The sequence below is a fragment of the Pipra filicauda genome, unplaced genomic scaffold, assembly GCF_003945595.2.
Source record: "Pipra filicauda isolate LSUMZ 115617 unplaced genomic scaffold, ASM394559v2 scaffold167_size3244652_pilon, whole genome shotgun sequence".
Lineage (NCBI taxonomy): Eukaryota > Metazoa > Chordata > Aves > Passeriformes > Pipridae > Pipra > Pipra filicauda.
In genome coordinates, this window is record NW_024104184.1 from 3151891 (window position 1) to 3171528 (window position 19638).

Here is a 19638-nt window from a genome sequence, read left to right on the forward strand (position 1 = left end):
AATCTCCTTCAGAATTGCTATGAAAATTCACTCCTATGTCTTTAGAGAAATACCAAAGTGAAAAATAACCCCCTTCTGAATTCAGCATGGAAGAGTATTTGCTCTTTTAAATCCCCCATTATCTTGTTAGCTGAACACAAAAAAAAAAACCCTCATTGAAGAAACTATGGTGACAAATGTCTTGGGTACATTGAGCCACTTCCTTTGCTTTAGTCACCTGCACAGATAATTTCCTTCAGTGACCCAAATTTCTTCTGCTCCAGTGTCTTCCAGGAAGCATCAGGTTTTATGTGCAGGCTTGGCACATCCATACAGTCGTGTTCATAGTGGTACCAGTAGGGAGGAGGCAGTTCTGGTGGCCACAGGTCAGACAGACAATCTTGCATTAGGCAAACATAAAGCACTTTTGGACTAATTGGATTTAATTGCCAGGAAACTGGCTAATAAAATTTTGTTAGAACCTTGTCTGAACTGAGCTTAAAAAATGCATAAAACTGGTTTTTACAATAGGTTTCTTGAAGCACTACTGTCCAAACCTTCATTGTTACTATGTTTAGATCCAGTTCCCTTCTAAGCAAAAAGAACGCAGCACAGAGTATATTTGAACCTCCAGTTGTTTTGTCCTAATTTCTTTCCTATACATTTGTGAAAAGCTTGAGAATTTGATATAATTCAATGCCAAAATTGTGTCATTCACCATTCTGCATTACTTCTGCTTGCTTCATTTCCCATTTTCCCCCGATAAAATCATATTACATTTTTTTGATTGGCTACCCAGATTGCTATTTGCTATTGCCTGACATGAGACCTACTAGTTTCCTTTTCCTGGTGGAAAAGTCCTTTGAGTTTATGCACATGTTATAAATTGCATCTAATGTGAAAGAAAAGCACAGGTGAGTAACATCATCTAGTACTCTTCACATAGCATGTGGAAATGTTGGGTGTTGTTTATTGATGTTGCTGAGTTATAAAACAGGAGCTGCCTAGATAATACCTAGATTGAAACCAGGGTTTAAAGTTGATGCTGCATTTGAAAGACATTTTAATGGCCTTGGGGCAAAATGATTTGTGTTGTTTTGGCGAGCCCAAGGTTCCAATGAAATATTGTCTTTATTACTTCTGTACCAGGGCTTCTCAGCCACTGTCGAGAATTAAAATGTGAGCATTACAGATTTACTACATGAAGAAAAGCAGAAAAGATAAAGAGAGCCTCAGGATTCGGATCCAGGGCAGGTGGCCATGCCACCACCTCACACTCAAACGTGGGCCATTATGGAATTGGTCTCTGCAAATAATAAATGCTGGATTAAAGATGGACTTTCATCTTAATCCTGCTCATATCATTGTACGAGGATAACACTTCTGTGTGATTAAAAATGTCCATTTTTGAATTAACTCAAACAACAAAGCATCTGTAGTACCCAGGGAGGAAGCAGAGAAGCCCCCAGCTCAGCAAAATGCTCCTGGCTCTTTTTTCATTGGGCAAGGGAAGGGGTTTCCATGAAAGCAAAAGCATATAAAAATAGAAAAGTCCATCAGGAATTGCAAAAAAACAGCTTTTACCAAACTAATTATTGTCTACCGCCATATAAATTTAAAGGCAGGCAATCAGTTTTATAGAATTTCAGAAAAGAGAGATGCGTCAGCTCAGAACTTGGCTTGAGAAAAAATATTTCCCAGATTTTCTTGGTGCCAGGGAATTTCACTAAAGTGGGCAAGGAAAGGACTTTCAAATCTCTACATTCAAGATACCTCCTTTTACACAGCAGTTCTTGGGACCAATGTGTGTTTTCTACTGCCTCTCTAGAATGGACTGGCTGTAGGGACTTGAACAAAACTTCCTAAATTTTAACTATCTGAACCCTTCTAAGGGTTTTTTAATACCCTTATGAGCACCTTATGGTGCTCACTTTCTTGATTATAGACCTTTGCAGCTGACCCAGGCTGCTAAACACAGTTACACAAAATGTCTCTTTTTACATACTGATACATATTTGTGTACTACTGAACTACTTTAAGATGGTATCATTTACATTTTGCCCAGCTTCATTGAAAGGTAACCCTCTGCCTTAGAGGATCTCCACACATTAACTATTTAAAAGCAATAATGTTGAAGCACATGATATGTGTATACCAGTAGGAAATGCTTACTGAATGCAGGGGTTACTACTTGGTCAGACATTCAAGAACAACTATAAGAGTATTTTTGGAGCACTAATGATACTGTTGTTTCGGTAGCTGTAATCCCTGTGTGTCCATTTCATCCAGGTCTTAACAAGTTTGCTCACTTCACCTTCAGAAAGGTGCTCTTTCCAAGATTAGTGCACTTAAGAATGTGTTTAAATTTAGAAGCATCATGTAATTATTTATTTGGCAACAGACATATTACCCAAGCACATACCTGCTGGCTATATCTCAGAAAGAGATGTTATAAATAGCTGAGCATCTTTACAACAGAATAAATTGGAAACAGGCATAAGGGAAACACAGCTTTCTGCCTGGTTTATTTTTCTCTCCTTAATGTTCTCAGCACAAAAAGCAATATGAATTCTGATCTGATCTTGTTCATTAGAAGAGAACAAATTTGTGTGAGCGCAGGAAGCACATCATATCTCTGAATATAAATAGACTAAGAGGAAGTTGAGCCAGATAAGTATTTCCTCAGACTTCTCATCTATAGGAAATTAGCTGCATTAATTCGTAAAGAGTACATTTGCTGTTATTGGGAATCCTGGGAGGAGGTTGGTGGGGAAGAGACCCATGGGTGGTCACCTGGTCCAGTGCTCCCCCCATGCTCCAACCAGGATCACCCTCTGGGAAAAGACAGCTTGCTCAGGGCCCCATCCTCCTGAGGTTTAGCCTCAGATTAATTTTTAGGACTTCATTTATGAAATCCTTATGATTAATTTTTATCAAATGTATTTACTAATTATTCTTTCAGTATTTTTCAGTTTTATAGTGGAGGCTTTTAGCATGCTTGTCAACCCTTCATTTTTCTTTCGATGTAGAATAACTACCCAGCATTTCCAAAATAGAACAACAGCCTAAATATGCCACTGAAACAAAGTTAGCTGCTCCCAGAAACCTGTGGAAAATAAATGGTTGAGATTTTGCATTACAAAATTCATAGTTTTCATTAACTCTAGAATAGCTCTGATTTTTATGGAAGGCAAACACCATTGGCATTTTTGTTTCCTAGTGTCAGGTATTTATTTCAAATTGTTTATCAGAACACATACACAGATGCAGACAGGCAAAATCCTTTTCTCATAAGGGAGAGAAAAGCAGCCAGCAATAAAAATATTTCTTCCCATGGAAAGGTAGGCTATGATTATGAAATAGAATACAGATCTTACACTTTTTAATTTGCATATTTTTTGACTCAGAATATTTCTTTGTGCTCTGCACTCATTCTATAAACAAGGTCAAGCTTTTGAAAATAGTCTAAAGATCTAAAATGTCATAATTAAAAATCATATTTGTAATTAATTTCAAAGTTGGTTGCTTCAAAGAAAAATTAAAATGCTCTTGTGACCTTCTCTTGAGAAAGTTTTCAGAGACAGAATGGAATGAACAGTGAATTGCATATTTCTGTACCAGAGCTTCTGGTATATCCAGCACAAAGTATTCCATCTTTTAAGATTGTTAAAATCATCTGGTTCTTGATCAGAAGCCAATATAAACATACACCTAAAAAAAATTAGAATCCATGGAGCATTCGTTATACCAAACTGTAAGGTTCATTACTTTAGAAAATACTGTTAGCAAACCAGCCAAATTTGGCCACTAGTAATTTAAACTATCCAGTTCGGCTTATTTCAAGCGATATCAGCAAACCATAATCTTTAGCAAACACTAATCATTATTCATCCCATTAACAAAATGAATAAAAGTAATCTAGTGTTAGATAAACAGGATTCTTCTCAGCTCCCTTTTGTTTTTCAGACTGCAGTCAGGACCCAATTCAAACTCTTCTACAAATTTTTTGTGTAAATCTTGCTCGTGCAGTCCCACATTAGACTCGTCCTCCTTAAAGCCAGCATTAGATCTCTCATCTGCTTATCCACGGAAGCACTTGCAGGAACTATCAAGAGGTTGTCAAGAGGCGTAGGACGTCACACTCTATAAGGAGCAAAATATTGCTTCCCTTGCAGATGGCACCCAGTTTTATCTCAGCAAAACACCAGCTTCTAATCAATGTTGTTAAGAAATCTTAGAGACCAACAGCTGTATAACTCGGGTTTCTGTAAATCTGGCACAGTTGGAGGCAAAGCTGTAGTGAGAATTAATTTTGCCTGCCATTGTCAGCCTGGATACAAATAACAGAATACCTGGATACAAATAGCTGATATGTGGTGCCTTCATAAAATCCCTCCTGAAATACTGTGCTCTTAGTACTTCTACCTACATGATATTTGAAAAAATAAGGTATGTAAAATATTCACTAGTACTTTAGATAGCATTGGAGGAAACCAAAATCTATTTAACAAGACCTAAAATTAAAAAAGGCAAAAAGTCATGACTGTTTCAGCTGGACATGCTGGGGGTGGTCAGTACTGGTCAGGTCCTGGCTATGGGTTACCAATCCTCTGAAATAAGCAGCAAAGCAATTGAGAAACATACTTTTGTTTCCTTTTTCTATTCTTTCCTGTTTAGCTAAGCAGAATTAACAAAGCAGCTGTCAGGAGATGTTTAGCAATCCCATACTCTGCCAGTCAAAACCCTCCTCTATTAGCATCAGTGCCTGGACTAAACTTTGAGAAAATTTTATTTTATTGAAATGTGGCTTGGGAAAAAATCCAAGCATGTAAAGCACCAGCCAAATAAATCAGTGTTTCAGAATATTCAGCATATGAAAATGACTGGATTTTGTAACAGAAGCTGCTCATCATTTTTGATAACAGACAAAATTGCTGTCTGATCTTCAAATGTATCATTTAAAATTAAATCCATGAAGGTTGTCTCTACTCTAGCTGTTTTCCAAAAGTTTTGGAAGTCTGTGAACTTCAGATGAAAGCCTATCAAAAGGAGTAAAATAAATCCAAAGGAGAAGAATACTTTGTTCCTGAAACACAAGGACAAGCTTGCCTGTATATATGTAAAGAAAAAATTTGGTTGTTCTTGGTTGGAGGATGGTTTGTAGTGCTCCCTGCCTCCAGTAGACAATTACACGTGCCAGCCCTTAATATTGAAAGTATATTAGTCAGATTTAGCAAGCAGTATCCTCACAAAGGCATTGGTTTTGCTGTGACATACTCAGTTTAAGAAAGAAATGGCATTTTTCTCTAACACGGTGACTTACTAACATAGACTTCTTTACAGTAATCATTGTGCGTGTTTGCTCCCCTTTTTAGTGGCTAATTCAAATCCTGGGCTTTCCTGATTTAAAACAAGCCTAATCTAATCCCATTCAAAAGATCTTATGTACAACTTTTCCTTCAGAGGACAGGAGGGTGTGAAGATTTACGGCATGACATCCTGCCCCTGCTGCTCTGCTGAGAGCTGACAAACTGTTTATTACCATCTCTAGGAGCAGTGGGAAGGACACCTCCCTCCCCAGCTGAATTTGCCCTCCATTCCTGCTGGCACTGCTTGAATTTTGATCACCTATTTGTTCGCGAAGTCAGAGTATAGCTTTGCTGATCGAGATAGAGGCAAACATCCAAAAAGCAGATTTCTATTTTAAATAATCCTAGTTTATGGTTACAGAAATAACAGCAATATGGAGTAATAGCAGTAATATTAAGTAATAGTAATATTGAAAGTAATATTGAAGATTATACTGAAAGCCAGTGATTTGCAAGACCACCTCAGTAAATCCTGTTCTGTAGTGCAGTTGCATGTTCATCCTCTTCCCTTTTCTTAGGAAGAAATTCTTAATGTAGACTAGGATCTATGATAGTTTTATAAAAGATTCAAGCACCAGATCCATATGCTTCTTGTATATTTAAAATATATGGTTCAAATATCAAAGAACAAAGCCTGAACCATGTTGATGATTTTCTTCAGATGTATTACTTTCTTTTTTTTTGTCAGTTCAGGTTTTGCAGAATTAAATGGTTACATGAAAAATAATTTTGCTATTTTATGATTTTGAGTCATCATACATAGAGTTTAAACACCGATAAGAATACATTTGTCATCACAGCCAGTAATTGCTACCTACACTGACCTCGTGGACTTTCCCAAACTAATTTTAATCTTCATACAACCTACCCTGCTTATTAAAATAACGATAACACCCAGCATTTTTCTCCCTTCTTTTCGTTACCTCCATTGCTCTTTTTTCAATATCACAAGTGAAATACTGCATCTACCTTGCAAAGCCCTTTCTGAGTGGCCTCGTTTCTTTTAAGCAATAGCTTTGATCTTCATTGCATAGTTTGAGGGTGTTCAGATCTAACAGACAACATTTTTTATATTGATGGTGCAGCAAATCTGGCCTTCTCCCCCTTTTAAGCAGCGTATTTGGACTTAGCTTTGTTTAAGAGCACTGTACCAAAAGTTGATTGTAACACTAACTGGAATGGCACATGTTATAAAATCTATATTGCTGTTTATTTTTACTGTTTATATTCCCTTAATTTCTGTTTAACAGGAAACTCAGTATGTTGTTGTTTTGCCTCACAGCCTCTGGCCAGCCAAAGTGGTTAAACTGGCTGAAGTTCACTGATATTTGAACTGAATTTCCCTGGAATAAAATGTGTGATTAAGGGTTGGAGCTCCTAAATTCCACAGAAGTAGGAGCTGACAGCAGATGTCACTTAGTAAAGTAGACCATCTCACCAGATGGGCAAATATGAAATGCAGAGGCTTTTCCTGACATCATTTTGTTTTAATATGATAGAAATAAAATGCCTTGTCAGTAAAATATAACCAGACAGTTGCTTTGTAGTCATTTTGGATACATGGTTGGTAATTCAAAGTCCTGCTGCCTTTGCGATATTAATTATTCTGTGCCTCTTTGCAGCAAGAATATGTGTCAGACCAGCTGAATGTACCACACGCAGTTGTAGTGGTTCGGAAGTATCTGTTACTCTACTTGCAATTTAACGTTAGTAAAAGATACAGGAAAGCAACTTTCTGGATCATTTTCAGGATGCTAGTTGATGCATCAGGCAAAATTATAGACAGGATTTCATCCCATGTTTTGGAGTGGTATTCCCCCTGCAGAGGTATGTGATGTGTGTCTCAGAGTAGAAAAGCAGTTCTGTAGAGCTGAGAGCTGCAAATGTGAACTGCCTCGGGGGAGCTGGGGCTGCAAGCAGTGTGCTTAATGACATATGTTCCCATTAAAATGTGTAAGCTGTTCTCTTGTACAAGTGGTTAACACCTTTTTAATCAGGCCGTTTATTTCATTACAAAAATAAGCACCCCAGGTTTGAAAATGATAGTATTTTATGGTCAGCAGTGTATATATGCATTTATATGTATATAAAAATACGTATATACACAACTTTCAGTGTGATTTAATGTAACTGAGACATATAAACATAACATACTACTTGTAACACAAAATATGTAGTTATACTGTGAGCAAAGCTGTGGTACTCACTCAGCAGTATCTTGATGCCATCAGAGATACTGCTTCATTGAGAACTGTTTCTCTTAAATGTGGAAGGCAGCTGATGTCTGCTGTTTTGAATCTCACATTTCGACATGATCATGAAGTAAAGATCTTTGGAGCACACGTTAGGATTTGTCTTTTTCACTGAGCACTGAATTTCCTGATGTGGATGAATTAGCTGGTGTCTGAGGAAAAATAGTATTTTTAGTGTATTTAATTACCACTCAAGTTGTTTATCATGTTTTCTAGTCCTAGTTTTGTGTTATTTTGACTGTCCCATGTATTAATTGTTAAGCTTATCTTTTGTGACAACACCCAGAAGGCACCCTTTTATAAATCAAAAGTAAATATATTACCCTACCTTGCAGGGGTGCCGTAAGGCTTAATTAGTTCATCTTTGTAAAGTGTTCTGAGATTCCCAGATCAGCATCAAATGTTTGTTATTAATTATAGGGTCTAGGGAGTATATTGGATGATTTCTTAATTTAATTCTCTTCAGGCAACCTTAAAATAAATAACTTTGTAACATCTTTATTCTTTTAAATTCCTAAAGCACTTTTGTCTTGGCTCAAGTAATTCTGTGTATATTTTCCTCTTACTTACTGTATTTTTATTTCTGGTATTGTTTTTTTTAATATAGTAATATGAAAAACAGTCTCTTACTGTTTTCCCTATGAATTCTGTTATCTGGATTATTCTCTAATAAAAAGGTTTTGTTTAAACATTATATGGTGGGGCTTTTCTGCAGTTGGGGGCGTTAAGTAATGTGCTTGGCTTCCCCTGGGAAATTTGCAGAGATTACATGGCACTGCTGTGATTTATCATTTCTACTTTACTTCTGACTCATAAAACATGCATTATTTTGTGTTTACCTTCAGCAACAGATCACAGGAAATTTCATCATCAATCAAAGTGCTGTAAAATCAGGAGAAGTGATAATGTGACAAAGGCACAGTCAGCAACTGTGCTTATTGGAGAATCATTTATTGCTTCATTGTGTCGTAACACTTCTCATGTTATTGCTTTTCTCAGGATCGGGTTCCTGTCGATTTAGTTACTCAGATCCCAGCATCACCGTGTCCTACAGTAAGAACAGTTCTGCAGATTGGACTCAGCTGGAGAAAATTAGGTTTGTTACAGCTTTTTAATAATTTTCATGCTTTCCAGCTGGGCAGCTGGTGTTTAAACCTGGCTCTTTTAAAACTTGTTTTATTTGTTAACTTTTCAGTTTTCACTTGGTCATACACGTTAAAAGATGAAGGGTGAAATTCCTTGCTAATTGCAGAACTGCTGCTGGGTTTGGTAAATCACAATTTCATCCACTGAGTATGTGGGAGGTGAGAATGACTTCAGTCTTAAAGTGCAACTCCAATAACCAGCATGTTCTGGTGCCTGAAAAACCAAAACTTTGATGACTTCTGCATTTTAGCATCGCTTTTAATGTCAGCGAGAGCCATATTTTATAGTGCTACAACTTTCTACATTGGTAGGATAAAATATTCAATAAAAATGGTTTATAGTTTGATATGAACACTTAACATTCTTGTAGTAACAAGATTGTGGAGAATAGTGGCTTGCTTTTAAACAGACTGGCTCACATGAAAGCATAAAGGATTATGAATGGGAAAATTAAATTTTTTAATTGCAATGTGCACACCTTTAAAAAGAAAGTCAGTGTCAGAGGTGGATTTTTCTAAGAGACCATAGTATTTTTTTAAATAACATTAGGAAAAGCATTTTGTGCAATGGCATATATACATAGTTATAGAACTGGGGAAGAAAAAATTGTCATTTATATGTAATGTCCTCATAGCATCTCAGTCTGCCTTCCTGCATTACCCTAGTGTCTGTGCTACACAGGTGATTTGCTTGAGCCTATTTTCACTCCATTGATACAACTTGCAGAGCAAAAGGCTCCTTAATTTTTGATGAATAAGCAAAACTGTAGCTGCAAGACTGTGGATTTCAGAATCTCATTCTCCAGCTCCTTGTGGGAGTAAGGTTAGGATTTCATTTAAAAAGCATAAATTATGAAAAATTTTATTAAAACAAACGGTACTCATTCTTATCTCAGAAAAATATAAAGCAAGAGTAACTTCACTGCAAGCACTGGTGTTGCCTCAGAGTAACCACATAATACCTTTTATTTTTCTCACACTGATGCAAAATTACACACCTAGTCCATAAATTCAGCTCACTTGCTCTCATAGCTCTGCAAGCCAGGAAACTGAAGAGTTGTGATGGTGCCAACGCAACTCTTGAAACCCCAATTTTTTGAAGTTAATGTGTATACAGTATGATCTCTCTTGCCTCAACTTTGATGCTGGAGCCACCAGTAGAAAATAGGTCAATAGAGCAGTGTCGTGCAAAGTGGAAAGGATGAATTATGGAAGGATGCTCGTTTCTCCTGTGGTCTGTATGAATTACGGTGTTTATTTGAATGTGCTTCAGTGACTTTCACTGCGCTACACACAGCTCCAGGGAATGGTGGGAGAACTGGGGAGACATGGGACAGGAGAGCAGCTGTGAAGGGGAGGTGTCGTGTTGGTGTGTGCTGTGTCAGTGGGATTTCACCTCTGGACTCCCAGGAGGGAGGGAGAGGAAGGATCTCTTGGGCAAGACGGGTGCTGTGTGTGGGCTCAGGAAGAAGTGACAATGTCTCAGAGCAGCATTGCAGTGGAGGGTGACAGACATAACATTTAGCAAGTGCAGGGTGATTTGTGGGGGCAGATTCTGGGTGTGAATATGGGACAAATGCAGTTGCTTTTCAGCATTTTGCTTTGCTTTCAAAAGAGAAGTTCCTGTTTTCTTCTCTAAAACCAATATATTGGTGCCCTTTTTCCATAAAAGCTCTAGTTTGTCTCTAACGAACTATTCATCCTTCAAAGCATCACTACTGAGACAAAAGCAAGGTTGAGTAGCTGACATCTTGAAACACCAATTTTGTAACTCCTTGCAGCCTGAAGTTTGAATGTAGCTAATTCCTTGGCTGGGTGATTAATAAACCAAAAATAATTGTTCTCACCATTTCTTCCTTACACACAGAACTCAGTCCTTTCATTGCCCCTAGCAATGTAAAGATGTTCACCCAGAGCTCAGCTCGAACCTCAGTCCTTCTGAGTCAGTCACCTCGGAGTCTGCCCAGTCACCTCGGAGCTGTGACCAGCACTGAGCATGGACATGGTCCTGCTCTACCTTGCTGCTCTTGAAACATCTGCAATGATCTGTTGTTTATTGCTTTATTCTTTGAATCAGAGCTGCCTGTTAGGGCTGGATGTGCACTGCCTGGCACAGTAGGACTCTGCCTCAAGGCAGATATTTTCTGATCTCCACAAAACAGCATACAAGGGTCATCAGCACAGCTGTGTCACACCTAGTAAATGTGTTATTTGAGGGAACAGTTTTCCTGGCTATGGCTTAAAATTTGTCTAAATTCATATCGTTGATTTTTCAGTGCCCCTTCCAACATCAGCACAATCATCCACATCTTGTACCTTCCTGAAGATGCTAAAGGGGAGAACATCCATTTTCAGTGGAAACAGGATTATGTTCATGCTGGTGATGTGTATGAAGCCTGTTGGGCATTGGACAACATCCTGATCATAAATGCTGCTCACAGAAAAGTTGTGTTAGAAGATAATCTGGACCCTGTGGATACTGGCAACTGGCTTTTCTTTCCTGGGGCCACAGTTAAGGTTAGTCTGATTTTCCAGGGCTTAATGTTATTATTCCTCTTGTATGTAGAAGAAAACAGTAACATCTAAACAAACTGCGAACACAAGGCTGTTCAGATCACTCCGTCTGCTTCTAGAATTGGGCTCACTTTAACTTTGTTTTTACCTTTTTCCTGTCCCACTGGGGCTTTCTAAAACATTTAGACTTTTCTGCCCATGACCAAGACCAAATGGCAGTTTATTCTGTCATGTCAAAGATCATGTAACAGAAAATGTGAAACAGCTTCCTTTTAGCAAAACAGTGCAATATTATTGAAACAAATTCAAGTCTTTCTGTTGGATATTTTGAAAACTACCTGCTTGTTTTACTTGGTGTTATTGAGCTACAGCTACTCACTTTACCACAAACCAACACAAAAAATATGGTTTCCCAATTTTTCTGTCTGTGAATGTCCCATTTCCGTTGCAGCATGCATTCAAGTAGCGGCTGCTCCTTAATATTCTCTTTTTTGGCATGATCCTGTTTTGGTGTATGAAATCCAGCCAGACCATTATGCCTTGGCAAAAACTCTAAGGAGCCCAGCAAGATCTCTGTGCACAGAGTTCTTTCACGTGCAGAGTTGTTCAGTATTTGGAAAGCAGCTGGATTCTTGCTTTCTGTGTTTCCAAGCAGCCAGAAGTTGAACAGCAGATGACTCTCTGGTTTCATCCTATTTTTCATTCACAAAAAAAGCAGATTTATGTCAGGTTTCATTTATGATGCTGGTAATGGTTTTGGCAATTGCACAGGAAACAGATGTTGAATACTAGGGCAGTAAGAGGTTGGTTTTGGCCTCATCCTTTTCCCACAGAACCTGATATGAAGGGCCTCAAACTAATAGTTTTAGAAATAAATATTCCCACTAATCTACTACTCATAGTACCTGTGTATTTCTCTTTTGTTTACTTAAGCAAGACCACTTAAACTACATTGACAAAGTTTTTACGTGAGATTTTAGAGTCAGATAATGTCCTGCATATTTAATGAATACTATGTGATCAGTTCACACTTGTTTTGTCAGTCTTATCTCTGGATTTTAAAATCCAGCCCATACCTGTGAAGGTGTGAAACCAAAGCAAGGATCAATGTACCATAGGCACTGTCACTTCTTCTCAGATAGCCAAGCCTAAATACTGCATGCTCCTTCTGAAACACCTGCAAATAGCATCTAAACTTCAGCAAATAAACCTCTTTTGTTGTTGTTGATGATGATGATGATTCTTTTTTTTTGTGATGTTGGTGATTATTTTGGGGTTTGTTTAGTTAAATTCAGCCAGTTTGTGTCAATACACAACTATGGTTACATGACAGATAAGGGACCTAAACCCAGAAATCACTGAGTATTTCTAGAAATCCCATTTAAACTCAAGCCTTATATGGGCCACAGGTGAGGATTCAGGAACCTGCAATTTCTCCAAGGTCATCTTCTGTTTTAAGTACAAGTGAAATGTGCAAATACCTGTTCCCAGCTGACATCTAAGTGTAGCCACTTACACCAGGTTAAGGATGTGTGGAAGACTGCAGCTGTAGCCACACTGGATTAAAGCTATACATAATACAGGGCTTTTATTCTTCATGGGACCCTGCAGTGTATCTAGATTATCACCAGAGCACTCTTTTACTCAAATTACATTTTTAAGGTTCTGGCTCCAGTCTTCCTCAGATTTTCAGGAACAATCTTGCCAAATATAATTTGAACAGATTTTGCAGTGTAAATTTCATGTTACGTCAAAAGTAAAACTATAAACTGGGTCAAGATTTACATCAGATCAGCATAAACCCTGTCGTAGCATTCTAGGATCAAGAACAATTTTCTGACTTTTTTTTTTTTTCTTTTCATGCTTAGAACATTATATAAAAATGTACAAAAGTTGTAATATTTTCTTTAAACAGTTACCATTTCCCTAACCTCAGTTCATCACAAACACAATATTTTGTATAAATAGAAAAGTAAGAATCTTTATAGATTGTGCTAGTGACATCAAAAATGGCATAGGGGAAAGTTTTAGGAGATTTCTCTATCGTAGTCAAAGGCATTGGCCCACAGAATAATGTTTGAGAAACGTTGTTACAGGGATAGCTTGCATCACAGATAATTTTATTCCCTTTTTCCTACAAGTCCTTTTTCTTCCCATACATCAAGAATTTGCTAAGTAGTCCTGGTGAAATATTAAGAAAAACAAAAAGAAGTAAAATGGCTTTTAAAATTGCTTGTTATACCTTGTACATGCTCTTACTGGATGATTACCAAGTTGCAAAGAAAGTTGGTTTTTTTTCTGTTGAAAGCTTACTTTGGTAGTACTTGAACTCTACTAAAATAAACAGCAAACATTACAAATCCAGGAGTTCTACTGGTAAAACTGCTCAGATTAGCAAATTTAAAAGGCAACTGAAATGAAGGAAAGTACTACCATAAAAACTACTCTCTGGGTCCTGGCTTAGGTTCTGTGATCAACTCAGTCACTGGAGTGGACAGTGCCAGTATTAATGGTAATTATACAGCAATGTGTTCACTCCAGTTTGGTGGGTTTGGATACAGTGTTCTCAATAAACCCTGTGGGAACTTGCCTGAGCCCAGCTTGGGAAGCAGTTTCTCCTCCTCTCCCAGTCTGCTTGATCTTGGACCAGGAATTTCCTTACGTCTCTTGCTGCGCTCAGGAGTGGTTGCTACTCCTTTGAAAGCACATGGCTGGTTGCAGACGCAGCTGGACCTGGCTATTGAAATAGGATGCAAGCTGAGAGATAAGCCACTGATTTTGTGTGGTTTGGTTCCAAAGAAGGCAGCAAAAGGCAAGAGAGATGCTGCTAGCAAGGCCAAGCAACCCTTAGGAGATTAATTGAATCCACTGGAACGTATTTATCTGTGTTGGACTGTGTAGAAGGGTGTTGAACAGGATAAATTCCTGACCTTGTTTCAATATATCCAGTGACAGCTCTGAGCATGAGCATGGACACGAATGTTGCACTGGTGGTTGAGATTGCTGAAATGCATGAAACAGTGCTGTGCTGTGAGAGCTGCTAAAGGTGTGGGAACCTCAAGACTTCATAGCTAATCGGGGGGAAGATAAGATCTTCTTCCTTCAGTAATACTTCTTGGATCTCTACTCCTATAGAACAGAAAAGTGATCTCTTCCTTCAGTGGACATTTCATATTTCTTATGTATTTGACCAGTAATTGCTGTGTTTTGAGGTACAACATTTGAGGTACAAGGGTTTTTTGTTTTCTCTGATTGCCCTGGGCCAAAATTGGATGTGTAAGCTCAAAAACTGAGGCTGAGAAGGGAAACAACCTCACAATCTTATGTCTCTGCAGTGCTTTGATTACATAATAATAGCATGGAGACCAAACCACCTGTCTCTGAAATTTTTCCACTTCTGGGAAACAGCAGTATGGATCATGACACCGGAGCATCAATGTATTGATCATGATGTGTTAATCCAGTGACGCTTCTCATTTTTGAGAAGAGCCAAGTTACCGAATTGTTGTCTCTCAGTAGTTACAGCTGCTCTTCACTTGGTGGCTGAAAGTTGCCATCCAGCTGGTCAGCTGGGGCAGTTCAGTCTGCAGGGTTTGGGGACCACACCAGCAGATGTTGGTGCTGCTGAGCTGTGTGTGCACAGCCTGGCATGGCATGGGATGGGGCAGGAGGGGAAGGTGTGTTCCAGCCTCGCTGAGCAAGTTGGGTTCAAGACCAGGGAATGGCAACTGATGCACATTATTCGCTACTGTGTACATGACCAAAAAATCCTGAAACTCTTCAAATCCCAATATCCTGATTCACTAAGTCCTTTAAGTAACTGGTCACCACCATTCAGCTCGTTTTAATTTCCCAGATATGCATACCAGTGTAGCAGAACAGAAAGTTGCACAGGAAGAGACTGGGAGAACTGAGCACTCACACTCAGAAAAATGTGCTGAATATGCGTCTGTAAAACACTGTGACCTTTTACCACGCCCTGAGCAGAGCAGGGCTGTGCACATCCTAGATCTGCAAGTCCTTCCTGATCCTGTGTTGTTTTGTGTGTTACTGAGCAGAGAAGACATACACACAGGCCTGGGAGCTTGGCAAAGCGAAAGGCTGATTAAGCTATTCGACCCTCTCTAGTTCTAGAGTAGATTTCCAAATGTCTGAATACTCTGTTAATTAATAGGAATGGCTTTGGAGAGTCTTTTTTCAAAACAAACATCCTGATATTCCATATATATCTCTCTTGGGTTTGTTTGTGCTGAAATTAACAAGATTTTTTTCTCTTTTTTTTTGCTTTTAAATTCTTGTTTAAAAAAGCCTTCAGGTTCCATTTTCTGAATCAGATCAAATATGTTTGAAGGAGGAGAGGTAATGCTCTATGTATGCCACTGTGAAAATGGCAGATTGAAATTGCTATGACCTTATATTGGTCAAAATTACAAAGATATAGATGCTTCCTACAAAATTTCTTTGTTTTTTGAAAAAGATATAACAAGGCAGTATTTGGTCTGTGGGCCAAACCCAGCCTTCTAGCCAGCTGCTTTGCATCACAGGAGCCCTTATCCACCACATCTTCCTGGGAAGAGACAAGCAGGCTTCCTGCTGCACCTCATCTGAGAGCCATTCCTGCTTCTCTGTGGGTGGAAGGAGCAGTGTGAGAGAGGAGGAAAGATGAAGAAAGCAGTGCAGGGTGCACAGAACCTGTCGACTGGCTCCCTTTAGTGAGAGTGTGGCCACTCTGAGCTGTGCCTATGAGGGGGCATTTGTATATCCATAGGGCTGGATCTAGCATGGAGTTGCTCTTGCTTTTTTGGTTTTGTTTTTTTTTGCTAATAATCACACTTTTAATTAAATTAATAATACTTAGATACAATGCTTAGGGGTTCGTTAGAACTGACAGGTGGTTGACTGTGGTGCTGTGAATCGCTGAGAGTTGCTGTCAGGCAGCAATGCTGAACCTGCACCTTCCTCCATGCCAGTTCCTGTGGCTCGGAAGTGTTGGGAGCGGTGGCAGGGAGCCAGCACTAGCTCTGAGCTGGCGTCAAAGCACCAGGGGTCTTTCCTGCCTCCTAGAAGGAAAGAATTTTGGTCTTTGCAGGTCACTGTGAGATGCACATTAATGAAAACAACATGAATTGACCCATTTGATGCCAAGGAGTAGAAACAACTTTGCTTGATTCTTTCTCACTCTAGTTTTACAGTGGTATACATGCACAGCATTGTATACCAGAAGAACACATGATGCTTGTGGCAGAGTGCTACAAACATCAATAGTTCCCAATAACATAGAGGAATAGTTCAGTTCATGCCAGTTAAATGACTCATTAAGGAAACCGGTCATCACCAGAATGACCAATGTTGTACAAACATCATGAAATGTCCTAGAAAATTAAGAACCCCATACGAATCGTACAAATCCCTCACAAACAAGCAAAGTGTTTTGAGCCTCAGCCTTTGAATAACAGTCTCTACTTGGAAGTGATGAGTGAAAACATGAATGTTTGTTGCTACGTCACAGGACAAGTTTCATCCCATTGTTTTGGAAAGGGAAAGAGCACTATAACCCCCTGTGCAGCTGGCCTGCTTGTGCAGCCAAAGTTTTAGTTCTGTACATTAAATGATGTAAAAAAGTAGCACGTGGGAAAGATTAAAGCTCTGTTTATCACATGGGAAGGTATTCTAATCACATTGTGGTTTTTCCTTTGATTAAAGAAGGGATGTCAGGCCAGAAGCATTTACAGCCAAATCCACAGAATTTAGAATTTGAAATTGTCCTTAAATTCTGTCATTGTGTCTTTGCTGGCTGAGACATTGCATACAGAGTGTGATTTTTATCAAGACTTAATCTATCCTTGTACCTCCTATCATGTCAAAGTTTAAAATTTTTTAAAACCTGCATGACTCATTCCCAGAAAGACACAATATCTAATTTATAGCTCCGTTGACAATGCTGCTTCAATTAATTTTCTTCATCTTTTTTCTTTTTTCTCTGCTTCTCATATCTCATCTGTTTGCATTGCCTAGATTTTAATTAAAAAACCTCTCCTCTCTAAGGAGCAATCTGAAGTGGCAAAAATAATCACTTAAAATATTACAGTCATTAAAAAATTGGCTGCGGTCAAAGCCATGCATTTTCAATTTGCCGACAAACGATATTTTTGTTTCTTTTTAAAGTGCATTTTGTATTTGAATAGCATACGCCAGCCAGCCTGGCTACCAGAGATGCTCCTCCAGCTGGGTGGGCTGCGTGACAACTCCTTAATGGGGGAAATTGATGGCCCTCTGCTCGTGTAGAGGTGAAGGCATACTGGGCAGATTTCTTTCCATCTGCCGTCAGCCCTTTGCAAGCTGGCACTGCCCAAATGCCCAACACATTCATTCCAATGCAAGAAATGTCGCCAAAAATTAAATCGTGAGGCTACAGCTGTCTGAAAGAATCATCGGGGCCATTAGGCCCAGGGGAGATAATATGAAGAGGAACATCAGTGTTCATCACTGATAAAAACCTAATTAAATGATGGTGAAGATGACTGTGGATACTTTAAAGGCGTAGAGTTGAACAGCATTTTTGTGGAAGTGCGGGAATGAACCTCAGGAAGATGATATGCAACACCTCAGCCAAAAATCTGTTACACTGAGGAATTTCACACCAGTGTTTCCTGTTGATGCTTTGCCGAATGGCACAGTTATATCATTTAGTTGCCCTCTGTTCCACTCTCCAAGTAAAGAAATCCCATACTGTAAAGCCAAGAGGTATGTATTGATTCACAAGTTTGACTTGAACAACTGGGACAGAAGCTGGCTTGGATGAACTTCAGTGCTTCTGTTTACATTCCCAATATTTGTCTTTTGAGTTTCTAAAAATCTTCAGGGCTGTGTCCTTGGCTGCAACTGTGACATAGGTTGATGCTTGTGCTACTTCACATTTCAGGGCGAACTGGAGATCTTTAAAAATATGGAGATTGTTCACACATGCTGCGTGGTGTAGGACCCTGGATCTTACCTGGGGCTCTTAAGCCATTTAGATGCTACAGAAAGTTGGTCAGTATTTACTTACGAAACCCTAAAGGAGGTCCAGTTGGAAAGTGCCTACTTTGCCAAATCTGTGTGCCCTGCTTTTGGCTGACCTACAGTTTTCAGCAGCCCTAATTTAAACCCTTCTGCATCTCAGATGATCAAGAGGCCTTCCTAAAAGCACCTACCAAAAAAAGAGGATGAAAGCTGTAGGTAGAAGATGTAAAATATAAGGAGTATAGAGCAGGATAAAGTGCATGACAGACTCTGGGAGAAAGCTTGATTTTGAAACCATGCATTGCTCTCTCTCCCATATTCTGTATCTTCAAATTATTAGCTGATATCCTCATAATGTACAATAGAAAGCTCACCTGAATTAATAAGACTTGCTGGGTCTCACAGACAATTTGGCTAAGAACTGTACTTATAAACTAGAAATATTTATAGATAACAGCAATTTTAGCAGGAAAATATATTTTTGTAATAGTGGTAACACTATGGCATCAAAGAGCCCTGAGTAAGGAATGTACCATTGTTCCCTCTCAAGGTGCAAACCAAAAGATAGCCTGTGTGCCAGGAAATTGCCATGAATTTATAAAACAGGAGATAAGCTGGGGATGGGGAGGTGTGGGAGTAACAGGAAATATTGCAAGAGGGGAGAGTGCTGATCCTGGTCAGCAGTGCATTCTTCAGTGTGACAAATGATAAGGCTTGTTAAAGAGAGCACCAAGGAAGTGTCTGAAAGACATCATATGGGGAATTTGACAAGCCTGGTGGGCAGAATGGGCAAGTGCATGCAAGCCTGGTTGTCTCACCAGCAGACAAGCATTGGCAGTCAAAGAAAAGTGAGCCATGAGGTGGTGCATATGGGAGATGGTGGAGGCAGGTGTGGATAAACCATGCAGGGCCTTGAAAATGGGGAAAAACAGCAATACCATAACTATCCAGTAGGCAGACTTCAGAAACACAGCAAATTCAGAGTAAAGATTAGATTGAAACCAAATCCAAGAATGTTGAGATTTGGGAATACATCCAGCCAATTTTCATTTTGCCCTATTCTTGCAGAGCAATAGCTTAACAATTACAGCTAGTGCATAATAGTATTGGCAGTGCCAGATTAAATTAATCTATTTGTTGGAATTTGTTTCTTTTTTTCACTTGGGATCACCACGATCTCTGAACAGGACTTGGCTTCTTTCCATTTGGCAATGGGCAGGGGTTGTTTATTTAGGAATACAACAGTTTACTTATGGCAGCCTGATAGTCCCATTCCAGTTGCAAACAATGGGAAACAGCTACTTTTATGAGTGGCTTCCTTCAAGTGCCTGCAAGTGTCCTATGTTCTATTAGTCGGCAATTTGGGAGAGAACTTTC

At 39.0% G+C, this 19638-nt stretch overlaps 1 protein-coding gene across 1 annotated transcript in view; it reads left to right on the forward strand.

The window, feature by feature from the left end:
* RELN (reelin) overlaps positions 1-19638 on the forward strand; it is a 236001-nt gene that overhangs the window by 143858 nt on the left and 72505 nt on the right. Inside the window, exons 9-10 of the mRNA XM_039379451.1 lie at positions 8600-8696; positions 11022-11262. Coding sequence (XP_039235385.1) covers positions 8600-8696; positions 11022-11262 — 338 coding nt within the window. The remainder of the gene's footprint in view (positions 1-8599; positions 8697-11021; positions 11263-19638) is intronic.